Genomic DNA, 15,000 nt, shown 5'->3' with positions numbered 1-15,000 from the left:
TCTCTGCTTCTGAAGTTAGAGTCCAGTGCCATGACAAGCATTAATCCGGATCATTCTATGGGACTCTGGCCTTCACTGCCTTCCTGCCCATCAGACCTTAAAGGTTTTATTTGCCCATTCCACCACTACAGATTTTGCATGCTGGGTAAAAACACCTACAGGAAGTACAGGATTTGCAGCTCAGGAGCTTATAGTTAAAGTTTATTTATCACTACACATCTATCCCTAATGATCAAGCCTGAGGTGATGGTGGTGAGGAAAAACTTCCTGAGATGATAAGAGGAAGAAACTGAAGTTCCCCGATGGTTTTGGATAGTTACGGTTCCTGTAAATTGTAAAACTAAATTGTAAACATTAAGGTTTTTACAGAGCGACAAGCTGAAAACAAATGAATGGAATAATGAGATTTATTAAGATCAGTGGATTAAAATATAGGATATAGAGATGAGGAGAAATGTAGAATTAATTCTCTTCACACTCCATCACAGTAGGTGGCGGTATGAAGCTATGAAGTTTAAAGTTTAAGGACAATCTTTAAAAACCATACACATTTATGTATATGTATATTTATGCATATGTATATACATTATTTCTCCATCTATATTTTATAGTTTTATATACTTTTTAATATAGTTTTCTTATATAGTTTATACTTTTTATTAATATTCTATAATTTTTTTTTTTTTTTTTTTTTCATTCTTTTTATTCTTATACCGGACAGTTGCATAAAGCATTTCACTGCATGTCGTACCATGTATGTATGTGTATGTGACAAATAAAATTTGATTTTTAAACCAGAAGAAGAAGCAGAAGTGTAAAGTGTCTGTGACCATATGAGCCATCAGGAAGTTATAAAAATGAACAAAGTGTGAGAAAGTCACTTCCCAACACTGATATGAATCCTGCAGAGCTAATCAGAGCACCGACAGCTCTGTGGATCAGCACACCGGCAGGCAGGCGGTGAAGGTGGTGTAGGGAGAGGAAACAAGAGAGAGGCTGATGCACTAGGATACAGGCCAGGCTAAGGAGCACAAACCCTCTGTGCTGAACATCTTCCTGATGCAGGTTACAGGACCATTTCTGCTCACAGCTCCAGACTAAGGAACAGTTTTTACCCCCAGGACCATCAGTGTGCTGAATCAGTCTTTCACTAAAGCCCCTGAACTGAACTCTGCCTCACACACTGCACACACACATTCACTCTTTTACACCGGAGTCTTCTGCACTATATACACCAGTGATGAGAAGCTGACAGTAGCAGACTGCTGCACACGTTTCTCTTACTGCTCCCGTTAGCTGCTCTCCTCCACCGCTGCACTAAAGTCCATTCTGTTGTTCCGTTTCATGTCTCTGTTAGTCTCCACGTTGGAACTCCACCACCATCAGACGTCACCGTGCTGCTGTTATTACTTACTGTAGTACCGCACTAGACTTGTGCCATAGAACCGTTTAGTTGTCTCTACACCGTGTCACACGGCTCTTATATCGGATCTAATCTCTTTGTGTTTAACTCGGCTAAGATTAGATTATAGTTAACGTGAGTTAAGTCTCTTTATCGAGTTCCATCCATCCATCCATTTTCTACCGCTTATCCGGGGCCGGGTCGCGGGGGCAGCAGTCTAAGCAGGGATGCCCAGACTTCCCTCTCCCCAGACACTTCCTCCAGCTCTTCCGGGGGAATACCGAGGCGTTCCCAGGCCAGCCGAGAGACATTGTCCCTCCAGCGTGTCCTAGGTCTTCCCCGGGGCCTCCTCCCGGTTGGACATGCCCGGAACACCTCCCCAGGGAGGCGTCCAGGAGGCATCCGAAACAGATGCCCGAGCCACCTCAGCTGACCCCTCTCAATGTGGAGGAGCAGCGGCTCTACTCTGAGCTCCTCCCGAGTGACTGAGCTCCTCACCCTATCTCTAAGGGTGCGCCCAGCCACTCTGCGGAGGAAACTCATTTCGGCCGCCTGTATCCGGGATCTTGTCCTTTCGGTCATGACCCAAAGCTCATGGCCATAGGTGAGGGTAGGAACGTAGATCGACTGGTAAATAGAGAGCTTCGCCTTGCGGCTCAGCTCTTTCTTCACCACAACAGATCGGTATATCGACCGCATCACTGCGGAAGATACACCGATCCGCCTGTCGACCTCCCGCTCCATCCTTCCCTCACTCGTGAACAGGACCCCAAGATACTTAAACTCCTCCACTTGAGGCAGGAACTCTCCACCAACCTGAAGAGGGCAAGCCACCCTTTTCCGGCTGAGAACCATGGCCTCGGACTTGGAGGTGCTGATTCTCATCCCCGCCGCTTCACACTCGGCTGCAAACCGTCCCAGTGCATGCTGAAGGTCCTGATTTGAAGAAGCCAACAGGACAACATCATCTGCAAAAAGCAGAGACGAAATCCTGTGGTCCCCAAACCTGACTCCCTCCGGCCCCCGACTGCGCCTAGAAATCCTGTCCATATAAATAATGAACAGGACCGGTGACAAAGGGCAGCCCTGCCGGAGTCCAACATGCACCGGGAACAAGTCTGACTTACACCCGGCAATGCGAACCAAACTCCTGCTCCGGTCATATAGGGACCGGACAGCCCTTAACAGAGGGCCCCGGACCCCATACTCCCAGAGCACCCCCCACAGGCCATCACGAGGGACACAGTCAAATGCCTTCTCCAGATCCACAAAACACATGTGGACTGGTTGGGCAAACTCCCATGAACCCTCCAGCAACCTGGTGAGGGTATAGAGATGGTCCAGTGTTCCACGACCAGGACGAAACCCGCATTGTTCCTCCTGAATCCAAGGTTCGACTATCGGCCCGAATTCTCCTCTCCAGTACCCTGGCATAGACTTTTCCGGGGAGGCTGAGGAGTGTGATCCCCCTATAGTTGGAACACACCCTCCGGTCCCCCTTCTTAAACAGAGGGACCACCACCCCAGTCTGCCAGTCCAGAGGCACTGTCCCCAACCGCCATGCGATGTTGCAGAGGCGTGTCAGCCAAGACAGCCCCACAACATCCAGAGACTTAAGGTACTCAGGGCGGATCTCATCCACCCCCGGTGCCTTGCCACTGAGGAGCTTCTCAACTACCTCAGTGACCTCAGCTTGGGGGATCGACGAGTCCACAACCGAGCCCTCCACCTCTGCTTCCTCAATGGAAGACATGTTGGTGGGGTTGAGGAGATCCTCGAAGTACTCCTTCCACCGTCCGAGGATGTCACCAGTCGAAGTCAGCAGATTCCCACTCCCACTGTAAACAGTGTGAGCAGGGCACTGCTTCCCCCTCCTGAGACGCCGGACGGTTTGCCAGAATTTCTTCGAGGCCAACCGATAGTCCTTCTCCATGGCCTCACCGAACTCCTCCCAGACCCGAGTTTTTGCCTCTGCAACCACCCGGGCTGAAGCTCGCTTCGCCTTCCGGTAACTATCAGCTGCCTCCGGAGTCCCCCGAGCCAACCAGGCTCGATAGGACTCCTTCTTCAGCTTGACGGCATCCCTTACTTCTGGGGTCCACCACCGGGTTCGGGGATTGCCACCACGACAGGCACCGGAGGCCTTACGGCCACAGCTCCGTGTGGCTGCATCAACAGTGGAGGTTGAGAACATGGTCCACTCGGACTCAATGTCTCCAACCTCCCTCGGGATCTGGTTGAAGCTCTGCCGGAGGTGAGAGTTGAAGATCTCTCTGACAGGAGACTCTGCCAAACGTTCCCAACGGACCCTCACAGTACGTTTGGGTCTGCCAAGTCTGTCCAACTTCCTCCCCTGCCATCGGACCCAACTCACCACCAGGTGGTGATCAGTTGACAGCTCCGCCCCTCTCTTTACCCGAGTGTCCAAGACATACGGCCGGAGGTCAGATGAAACAACCACAAAGTCGATCATCGACTTCCGACCTAGGGTGTCCTGGTGCCATGTGTACTGATGGACACCCTTATGCTTGAACATGGTGTTTGTTATGGATAAACTGTGACTAGCACAGAAGTCCAATAACAGAACACCACTCGGGTTCAGTTCGGGGGGGCCGTTCCTCCCAATCACGCCCCTCCAGGTGTCACTGTCGCTGCCCACGTGAGCGTTGAAGTCCCCCAGTAGAACGACGGAGTCCCCAGTCGGGACACTTTCTAGCACCCCTTCCAGAGACGCCAAGAAGGTCGGGTACTCTACACTGCCATTTGGCCCATAAGCACAAATAACAGTGAGAGAGCTCTCCCCGACCCGAAGGCGCAGGGAAACGACCCTCTCGTTCACCGGGGTGAACTCCAACACATGGCTGCTGAGCTGGGGGGCTATGAGCAAGCCCACACCAGCCCGCCGCCTCTCACCGCGGGCAACTCCAGAGTAGTAGAGAGTCCAGCCTCTCTCGAGGAGTTGGGTTCCAGAGCCCAAGCTGTGCGTGGAGGCGAGCCCAACTATCTCTAGTCGGTATCTCTCAACCTCCCGCACCAGCTCAGGCTCCTTCCCCCCCAGCGCGGTGACATTCCATGTCCCTAGAGTCAGATTCCATGTCCGGAGATTGGGTCGCCGAGGCTCCCGCCTTCGACTGCCACCCAATCCACATTGCACCAGCCCCTTACGGTTTCTCCTGCAGGTGGTGGGCCCACAGGAGATCGGCCCCACGTCGCTCCTTCGGGCTGAGCCCGGCCGGGCCCCGTGGGGTAAGACCCGGCCACCAGGCGCTCGCATGCGAGCCCCAACCCCGGGCCTGGCTCCAGGGTGGGGCCCCGGTTGCGCCATACCGGGCGACGTCACGGACCTTGTTATTATTTTCTTCATAAAGGGTTTTCGAACCGCTTTTTGTCTGGCCTGTCACCTAGGACCTGTTTGCCTTGGGAGACCCTACCAGGGGCAGAAAGCCCCAGACAACATAGCTCCTAGGATCATTCAGGCACGCAAACCCCTCCACCACAATAAGGTGGCGGTTCAAGGAGGGGTCTTTACACCGGAGTCTTCTGCACTATATACACCAGTGATGAGTCTTTATCGAGTTCGTCACTGAAAATAGTCCAAACTTCACTTTCAGTTATTCGGCCCAAAGGAAACCAGGACAAAGTTTTAGAGCAGAAAAGATGAACTTGGTCGATAACGAGTCTAATTTAATAAATGATGTTAACGGTGATGCTGATTAGAAAGGGAAAGATTTTGTTGCACTGCAGCACTGGTAAATTCTGACTCCTGTTCATGTGAATGTGCATTAAAATGGTAAATCACACACAGGGAAAAATTAATATCACACAAGCTTCTACTGCACTGATGCTCCACATTTTATTTAGAATTTTGTGGATTTTGGGACTTTATTTTTTACTGGGAATTTTACTGACAAATGTCACTGTTATTATACAAAGGCAATAAAGATTCTGTTCTATTGTATTCTGTTCTGTTCTCAGGAACACACACATAAATTCAGTTCACATCATGAAAACATTTTCCTCATTTTAATAATAAAGTCTCACATTCAGAGTTAAGCTCATAATGAGGACTTAATACTGAAATGACACACATGGTAACTCCAGACATAAACACTATTCAGGAGTTGTGTTTGTGTTTTTATTTATTTTATTTTATTTATTTTTATTTATATATTATGGGTTAGATTTGTGTGGGTTTGTATATTTTATTCTTTTTAATAATAATAATAATAATAATAATAATAATAATAATAATAATAATAATAATAATGAATAATAATAATAATAATAATACAGCAGTTTCCTAACAGCGCCCCCAGCAGGTCAGTTAAGAGAACAAACACATTTCACTAAACACAAATCATTGTTTGGAAATTGTGTGTGTGCATGAGTGTGTGTGTGTGTGTGTGTGTGTGTGTGTGTGTGTGTGTGTGTGTGTGTGTGTGTGTGTGTGTGTGCGTGTGTGTGTGTGTGTAGAAAGGATGTGTAACTGATGTAGTTACAGTGTGTTTATCAGTCTGTGTATCTGCTCTGTGCAGCTGTCAGGAATTAATGCTGTACGACAGCCGAGTGTTTCCTCTCTCTGACATCAGTGTGTGATGTGGTCGACTCTCATCAGAGACAGGAGGTGGAGCTCTGTTCATCAGTCACACACCACAGAGACAGGAGGTGGAGCTCTGTTCATCAGTCACACACCACAGAGACAGGAGGTGGAGCTCTGTTCATCAGTCACACACCACAGAGACAGGAGGTGGAGCTCTGTTCATCAGTCACACACCTCAGAGACAGGTGGTGGAGCTCTGTTCATCAGTCACACACCACAGAGACAGGAGGTGGAGCTCTGTTCATCAGCTCTGACGTTATTTTGATATATATGGAGAAAGTGAAAGATGCCTCATCTGATTTGTTATTGAGGCTGTGTGATGATTTCCTCTCGTCTTTCTAATAAGGTAACAGTGCGTGTGATTGGCGGCCGTCTCTCTCCCTCTGTCTGTCTCTCTGTCTGTCTCTCTGTGGGGGGCTGAATGAGGGGATACACTTCTCTCAGTCTCTCTGGGCGAGTGGAGGTGAACACATCGTGTACAGCGAGGAGGGAGATGGAAATCTGTCTGACTTTAATTCTTCTCTCATCCACACTCACACTCACAGCAGCTGGTAAGTTCACACTGATTATTCACACGAAAACATCACACACTTCTCACTTTAACAGTAGGGACCAGTTTTAATCATGACATGAAGAAAGTTTCCTGGAGTGATTGTAACTTTATAAACAGTGAAAGTGTTTTATCTTTATAGAATATAAAAAGCTGTACATGAGAGTACACACATCATCCTCAGGGTTTGTTCTGAGGCCTCACTTATAAAATCAGCTCCAGTTTAATGTTTAGAGTTTAGACATGATTTAGTGTGTGTGTGTGTGTGTGTGTGTGTGTGTGTGTGTGTGTGTGTGTGTGTGTGTGTGTGTGTGTGTGTGAGTGTGTGTGAGTGTGTGTTTTTAGGTCTGTTTGTTTGTGCGACTGTGTGACAGTGTGTAAGTTTAAGTGTGTGTGAGAGAGAAAGTTAGATTTTTTTTTATGTATGCTCACTTTCGCTCTCTCTCTCTCTCTCTCTCTCTCTCTCTCTCTCTCAGACAATGTGAGGTTGGTGAATGGTGGAAGTCGCTGTGCTGGGAGAGTGGAGGTTCTTCATGATAGACAGTGGGGAACAGTGTGTAGTGGTGGCTGGGATAGGAATGATGCTGCAGTGGTGTGTAGAGAGCTGCACTGTGGGGAGGCTGTAGATGCACCACAATACGGTCACTTTGGACAAGGATCAGGACCAATCTGGATGGTTTATGTGGACTGTAGAGGATCAGAGTCGACACTGAAGGACTGTAGGTCACTTGGGAGGGGGGAAAATTATAAGTGTGGACATGTTCATGATGCTGGAGTCACCTGCTCAGGTAAACTTCTGTGTTTAAAACAAACATTACTATTAGTTACATTAATATTATTGATTAATTTAAATTTGAGCAATACATAATCTTTATTAAAATTTAGATGTTTATCTATGTATTTTTTAAACACAATAGATTTATTTAAACTTAATTTGATAACATTGTAATGATTTCCTTATGTTCTGTCTTGTTGAAAACAATATTTACACAATTAAATAAAACACAGGTCAGAATTCGAGACTCAGTGCTGGTCCTCACCGGTGCTCTGGGAGAGTGGAGGTGTTTCTTGGAGGTTCCTGGTCCACAGTGTGTGATGCTGACTTTGACCAGCAGGATGCAGAGGTTGTGTGTCGAGAGCTGGACTGTGGGATTCCTTCAAAGGTTCTGGGATCAGCTGCTTTTGGACGAGGGGAGGGTCAGGTGTGGACAGAGGAGCTTCAGTGTAGAGGAAACGAATCTGGGATTTACTTCTGTCCATCATCATCTTCACTGAAACACTCAACCTGCTCCCATGACAATGATGTGGGATTAATATGTTCTGGTTAAGTATCATGATGTAACATCTGTTTAAATAGAGACCACATAGCTGTCAATCAAACTTTAAGGTTCCTGTGTTAATGTTCCTCTTTCACTGAGCTCTCGGCTGTTTGTTCAGGTTACACGGAGGCGCGACTGGTGAACGGACCGGACTCCTGTTCTGGTCGAGTGGAGCTCCTGTACCTCGGTGTGTGGGGCACAGTTTGTGCTGTAAGCTGGAATATGAGAGCTGCAGATGTTCTGTGTGCACAGCTGGATTGTGGGAGTGCTGTGGCTGTGGTGAAGGTGGACTGGTTTGGGGAGGGGAGTAACCACATCTGGGCTGATGTGTTTGATTGTCAGGGGAAGGAGACACACCTATCACAATGTGGCGTCTCATCATGGAGTCGAGCTGCATGCACTCATAAACATGATGCTGGAGTCATCTGTAATGGTGAGATAATAACATCACATACACCAGTTTACTGAATAAAGTCAGAGTTCATTACAATATTTAAATGACCTTCTTCTGCTCCAGGATCATCTGTGGCGCTTCATGAGGGGCGAGTGCGGTTGTCTGGAGGGAGCGAGTGTCAGGGGGAGGTGGAGATTTATTTCAGGCAGGACTGGAGGAGAGTTCTCCTGGACTTGTGGAGTCTGTCTGAGGCGTCTGTGCTCTGCAGACAGCTGGGCTGTGGCTCCGTGCTGAACTACCGCTCCTCTCCATCCACCACTGAACACAAACACATGTGTGTAACAGGTTTCAGCTGCTCTGGGAGTGAAAATCATCTGAGGAATTGCAGCAGTGCACAAGCTGAACCTGTCAACTGCAGCTCCGGGGAACAGCTCTACATCACCTGTTCAGGTAAACACTCACAAATCAAGTCAAGAAGCTTTTATTGTCATTATAACCATATATAGCTGTTACAGTACACAGTGAAATGAGACAACGTTTCTCCAGGATCAAGGTGCTACATAAAACAAAGACAGGACTAAGGACATGTAAGTAGTCCTAGCCACATAAAGTGCAACTGTGCAACCTGGTGCAAACAGTGCAGGACAAGACAAACAAGACAGTGCAGGACAAAAGACAGTGCAGGACAAAAAACAGTGCCGACATAAAGTTACAAGACAATACAAAAAGTACAACAAATACAAAACACAAAAGACAATAAGCAGTAACAGAAACAGCGCCGACCGACTAGTGTAAATACTGAATGTTCAAACAATATTTCGTGCAGTAACATTAGAGTGAACACAGTTTCTTAGCAGCAAATCCATTGGATAATATATAGAGTTGTTCAAAAAACAGCAAATGACTGAAATATTGTATAGTATGTTATAGTATTATATAGTATATTGTATTGTATGTTTTGTGAGGGTCTGTGCAGTCCATACAGATGATGTGTGTGTATGTTGTGCTCAGTATAGAACAGTTCAGTTATTGAGAAGTTTGATGGCTTGTGGGATGAAACTGTTAGGTACCTTTTTCCAGATGGCAGGAGGGTGAAGAGTGTGTGTGAGGGGTGTGTGGGGTCATCGACAATGCTGTTGTCTTTGCGGATGCAGCATGTGGTGTAAGTGTCCATGATAGAGGGAAGAGAAACCCCAATGATCTTCTCCGCTGTCCTCACTATCCGCTGCAGGGTTTTGCGATCCGAGATCGTACAGTTCCCAAACCAGACAGTGATGCAGCTGCTCAGGATGCTCTCAATGGTCCCTTTGTAGAACATGGTCAGGATGGGGGGAGGGAGATGTGCCTTTCTCAGCCTTCGTAGGAAGTAGAGACGCTGCTGGGCTTTCTTGGTGATGGCGCTGGTGTTGAGTGACCAGGTGAGGTTCTCCACTAGATGAACACCAAGACATTTGGTGCTCTTGATGATCTCTACAGATGATCTGTCGGTGTTAAGCAGAGAGTGTTCGCTCTGTGCTCTTCTGAAGTCCACAACCATCTCTTTAGTTTTGTCCACATTCAGAGAAAGGTTGTTGGCTCTACACCAGGCAGTTAGTTGTTGCACCTCCTCCCTGTATGCTGACTCGTCCTTCTTGTTGATGAGACCCACCACGGTCGTATCATCGGCAAACTTAATAATATGATTCGATCTGTGCATTGCTGCACAGTCGTGAGTCAGCAGAGTGAACAGCATTGGACTGAGCACACAGCCTTGAGGAGCTCCAGTGTTCAGTGTGGTGGTGCTGGAGATGCAGTTCCCAATCCAGACTGATTGAGGTCTCTCAGTCAGGAAGTCCAGGATCCAGTTGCAGAGGGAGGTGTTTAGTCCCAGGAGTCTCAGCTTCCCAATCGGGTGCTGAGGGATGATTGTATTGAATGCTGAACTAAAGTCTATGAACAGCATTCATACATAAGTGTCTTTATTGTCCAGATGGGTGAGGGCTAAGTGGAGGGCTGTGGTAATGGTATCGTCTGTGGAGCGGTTTAGACGATACACGAACTGTAGGGGGTCCAGTGAGGGTAGTAGCTGGGTCTTGATGTGCCTCATGACAAGCTTCTTGAAGCACTTCATAACTATGGGTGTGAGTGCAACGGGACGATAGTCATTGAGGCAGGACACTGAAGACTTCTTTGGGACAGGAACGATGGTGGTAGTTTTGAGGCACGTAGGAACAACGACGCTGTTGAAGGTGAAGCTGTCTTGTAGTTTGTGATCGCCTGTATGCCCTGCCACATGCGCCGGGTGTCTCTGCTGTCCTGGAAGTGGCTGTGGATTGTCTGGGCGTGTGCACGCTTTGCCTCTCTGATGGCTCGGGACAGTTTGGCTCTTGCTGTTCTTAGGGCCACCCTGTCCCCTGTTCTGAAGGCTAGGTCCCTAGTCCTCAGCAGAGCACCACATTAACAGTCATCCACAGCTTCTGGTTGGAGTGTGTAGTGATGGTCTTGGAGATGGTCACGTCATCAATGCACTTGCCGATGTAACTGGTCTCTGCTGACGTGTACTCCTCCAAGTTGACGGAGTCGCCGTTGGTTGCAGCCTCCCTGAAGATATTCCAGTCAGTGCACTCAAAGCAGTTTTGAAGAGCAGAGGTGGCTCCTGCTGGCCAGGTTTTCACCTTCTTCAGAACCGGTTTTGAGCATCTGATGAGTGGTCTGTATGCTGGAATTAGCATAACAGTGATGTGGTCTCAGTAGCCGAGATGGGGGCAGGGCTCCGCACAGTATGTGCCGGGAATGTTTGTGTAAACAAGATCCAGCGTGTTTTCACCTCTCGTAGCAAAGTCCACATGTTGATGGAATTTAGGGAGCACTGACTTGAGATTTGCATGGTTGAAATCTCCGGCGATGATAAAAAGTCCATCGGGGTGAACATTCTGTAGGTCGCTAATAGCTCTGTATGGCTTATGCTTCCTCGTGCACCGCTTTTGGCATCCCCTCTCCTGGTCTCTGGTATCAAGCGACACCATGGGACCGGAGGCCTGGTCTCCGCAGAAAGCCAAGGTCATGAAGCCTATCCAGTACATCATCGTGCAGGTTGGTTGTTACACGATTTATGTACTTTGTTAGGTCCTGGTGGTTGTATACATGAACAGCGCTGTCTCTGGCATCCATGTAGAAGCAATGGTCGGGCTAAAAACCGTAAATAAAAACTTAAAAAACGTAAATAGCACCGTATTGAATCCGGAGAGGCCGCTGCGTGCTACTGCCGCGCCGCCATCTTGAGGAGACAAATGAGCAGGTCTGTAGAAAACCAACACTTTAAAATTTAGTTTAAGGAACAGATCTCTGTTAGTAAGAAAGTAATTGTTCAGGACTGACAGAGAAAATGTTTGTTCTGTTGCCATGACCTGTAAAATAAAATAATTCTATTTTTAATTAATATGCTAAATATTAATTAAAAATAGAATTATTTTATTTTACAGGTCATGGCAACAGAACAAACATTTTCTCTGTCAGTCCTGAATTATAAATGTTCATATCTACATATTTACCTGGTATACCAAAATGGGACAGAACTGTTAATAAATTGTTAAGAAACAGTTAATAAACTGTTTATAAACTGTCTGTGAGCTGCATTATTTAGAGATTTACATATCTGATTTATGTGTGTGTGTGTGTGTGTGTGTGTGTGTGTGTGTGTGTGTGTGTGTGTGTGTGTGTGTGTGTGCATGCGCGTGTATGCGTGCGTGTGTGTTTAATAAAGATCCCAACTCCATCAGGCTGGTTGGTTCTGGGGGAGACTGTGCAGGAAGGCTGGAGGTTTTCCACAGTGGCTCGTGGGGGACTGTGCGTGATAACTCGTGGGGTATTGAGGATGTTCAGGTGGTGTGCAGACAGCTGCAGTGTGGAGAGGCCCTCAGTAACCACATATCAGCCTGGTTTGGTCCTGGAACTGGGTCCATATGGCTGAATGAGGTGGAGTGTGAGGGGAATGAGACATCCCTGTGGAACTGCAGATATCAGCTGTGTGAAGAGGGTGAATGTGGACACCATGAGGACGTAGGAGTCGTCTGCTCAGGTACAGTGTGATGACTGACAATAACCCTGTTAGATATGTATATGTTTTATTTCAAAACTGAGGTCCAAAGTTCCTGAAATTCAACATGATAGTAAGGACTTGTTTATAAATGTAATGAATCTTAAATATATTTTTACATAAAGATAATTTTACACATATTTAATCCTGTGTGGATAAAACAGGAAGTTTTCAAATGAAGTGTAAGTCGTCCTTCTCTCACCAGAGTTTAAAGAGATCCGACTCACAAAGGGCTGTGAGGGAAATCTGGAAGTGTTCTACAATGGAACCTGGGGTAATGTGTGTTACAATCAGATGGCTGATGAGACGGCAAACATGGTGTGTGGAGAGCTGAACTGTGGAAGACATGGCAGTCTGTCAAACACTGAAGCACGAGTAAAATCTGCTCCTAACTGGCTGGATCATGTGAAATGTAGGAAACACGACTCTAAACTGTTGCAGTGTCCATCTTCACCCTGGGGACAGAACAGATGTGATAATCATAATGAAGTTGTTCATATTAACTGCACAGGTAAGAGGAATCTCTCTCTATACTAGTTTATACAATACTGTAGAATTTGTGTAAATATGTCAGCTTTAAAATGAGAATGAGAGAAAACACTGATATACCTCATAAACCTTATTGAGTAACAGTTAATTTTTATTGTGAGAAAAAGTGTTTTTCTTTCTGTGAATACAGACATATCCACTGTGTCCACTGCTACACCCACCACCACCACCAAATCAGGTGTGTATTTGTTTAATATAATATGTATTACTGATCATTAAGTTCTACATATTTCTGATCACAACGTCGTATCAAGATCCTCTTCTGTGTTTTTGATCTCAGTAGGAACCGATCTAAACCCTGTGTCACCTGGACTTTCATCCTTCCCTCCACTGGTTCTCTATGTGTTTGGAACGCTGCTCTTCCTGGCCTTAGTGCTTCTGCTGGTGCTGTTTTACCAGAACAGAGTGCTCAGGAGAGGTACCACACTTTCACACATTTTATTATTATATTATTTAAAGTCTCATTCTCATATTATCATTCATACTGTAAATACATTTTAATATTTTATTATAGAGTAATTCTTCTTCTTCTTCTTCTTCTTCTTCTTCTTCTTCTTCTTCTTCTTCTTATTATTATTATTATTATTATTCCCCACTCCCAGTTGTCTCTATAACGAGGCGTAAGTCTGAGCCAGAGGCAGTCTATGAGGAGATCAACCACAGATACATGGCTAGAAGAAGCTTCACACAAAGCGGTGAGTGATATGTGGACTGTTCTACATCACACTTATTGTATTCTATTTAAACTTCTAGCTGAAATTCACTGCATAAAAATGATCAAATCACTCCATACAAAATACACACCTCAATGTAAACTCAGTGATTAGAGCAATATTTCCCCCCAAATCCAGTGTGATTTATTTCTTTATGACAAATAAATAAAAATAAGCTGAATGTGTGTGAGAGGAAATGTGCAGTTAGAGTGTATGTGGTGTAGAGACAGGATTCTGCTGATAAACATCTATTAAAGTTTTAGTGCAGGTGTGTGTGTGTGTGTGTGTGTGTGTGTGTGTGTGTGTGTGTGTGTGTGTGTGTGTGTGTGTGTGTGTGTGTGTAATGTTCTGTACAGATGCACCTCCTCCCTCCCTGTGTGTGATTTATGATAAATAACTAAAACAAATTTGTGTATGGGCACTTGACAAATAGAGGTGAAACAGTATTTTTTCTTCTAAGTGACAAACAATATATATATTTTTCAAACAAAATATATGAAATTATAATGTCCAATTATAATGTTCAAAGGCTACATCATGATAAAAATCGAATTAACTTAATAAAGGCATTTAGTTGCATTTAAAGTGATGTCACACCACGTGACTTCCATGTCACGCCACAGGACGGCATTTATGTTACAAAATTGTGCTTGTTGTAAATGTTCCTGTATATTGTTTTTGTATGTAAAAACCTTTTTTTTATTAAGTTATTATTTGTAAAATAATGCCAAAGATCTTATGAATTATTCCAAATGTTGGTGGTTTATTTTATAACTGTTTCATGTCTCATTTATGTTACAGTCACACCACAGGACATTTGGCATAAAAGCCTTTAAATAAACAGGAACAAAATATATTTTTTCATTCAAAAGTAAAATTACAACATAAAATACAGTAATTTGCTTCATTTACATATGACTGTTGTAGGAAAAAACACATTTTAGTGAGTATATCCACTATGTTACATTAAAATCACATGTCACGTCAGCCACCCGTATGTGTATTTTAGTTGATGCATGTCAGGAAAAACGAGTCCCAGTAAACCATGATTTTCACTGGGTGTCCTGATAAATACTTTAATGTGGTTTATGAAGGCATGCATGGGTTTGTGTGTGTCTGTGTGTGTGTGTGTGTGTGTGTGTGTGTATGTGGTTGTGTGTGTAAAACAGTAAGTGTGGGTGTGTGTGTTGCTGAGTGTGTGTTTTGCTTTGTGTGTGTGTGTGTGTGTGTTATTTGCAGAGTCTGTCTGTCTGTCTGTCTGTCTGTCTGCCTGATGAAACATGAGTGAAATGCAGACACACTTTATATCTGATTTTTAAAGCAGAAATGGAGAGACAAGACACACACAGGACACAAGACACACACTGCACACAAGACACATACTGGACACAAGACACA

At 45.5% G+C, this 15,000-nt stretch overlaps 3 protein-coding genes across 8 annotated transcripts in view; 2 read left to right on the top strand and 1 right to left on the bottom strand.

The window, feature by feature from the left end:
• The window catches only part of LOC113650187 (B-cell receptor CD22-like), a 1,781,460-nt gene that overhangs the window by 1,436,351 nt on the left and 330,109 nt on the right, over nucleotides 1-15,000 (top strand). The window lies entirely within an intron of this gene.
• The window catches only part of LOC113663360 (antigen WC1.1-like), an 870,979-nt gene that overhangs the window by 820,372 nt on the left and 35,607 nt on the right, over nucleotides 1-15,000 (bottom strand). The window lies entirely within an intron of this gene.
• The window catches only part of LOC113648623 (scavenger receptor cysteine-rich type 1 protein M130-like), a 13,266-nt gene continuing 4,553 nt past the window's right edge, over nucleotides 6,288-15,000 (top strand). Inside the window, exons 1-11 of the mRNA XM_047804002.1 lie at nucleotides 6,288-6,348; nucleotides 6,416-6,553; nucleotides 7,029-7,340; nucleotides 7,561-7,875; nucleotides 7,990-8,304; nucleotides 8,389-8,734; nucleotides 12,024-12,322; nucleotides 12,546-12,851; nucleotides 13,020-13,067; nucleotides 13,170-13,307; nucleotides 13,492-13,584. Coding sequence (XP_047659958.1) covers nucleotides 6,424-6,553; nucleotides 7,029-7,340; nucleotides 7,561-7,875; nucleotides 7,990-8,304; nucleotides 8,389-8,734; nucleotides 12,024-12,322; nucleotides 12,546-12,851; nucleotides 13,020-13,067; nucleotides 13,170-13,307; nucleotides 13,492-13,584 — 2,302 coding nt within the window. The 5' untranslated portion in view covers nucleotides 6,288-6,348; nucleotides 6,416-6,423. The remainder of the gene's footprint in view (nucleotides 6,349-6,415; nucleotides 6,554-7,028; nucleotides 7,341-7,560; nucleotides 7,876-7,989; nucleotides 8,305-8,388; nucleotides 8,735-12,023; nucleotides 12,323-12,545; nucleotides 12,852-13,019; nucleotides 13,068-13,169; nucleotides 13,308-13,491; nucleotides 13,585-15,000) is intronic.

The sequence above is a fragment of the Tachysurus fulvidraco genome, chromosome 19 (genome assembly GCF_022655615.1).
Source record: "Tachysurus fulvidraco isolate hzauxx_2018 chromosome 19, HZAU_PFXX_2.0, whole genome shotgun sequence".
NCBI classification, from domain to species: domain Eukaryota; kingdom Metazoa; phylum Chordata; class Actinopteri; order Siluriformes; family Bagridae; genus Tachysurus; species Tachysurus fulvidraco.
The sequence above is the reverse complement of the archived record's forward strand: the minus strand, read 5'-3'. Positions and strand labels throughout refer to the sequence as shown.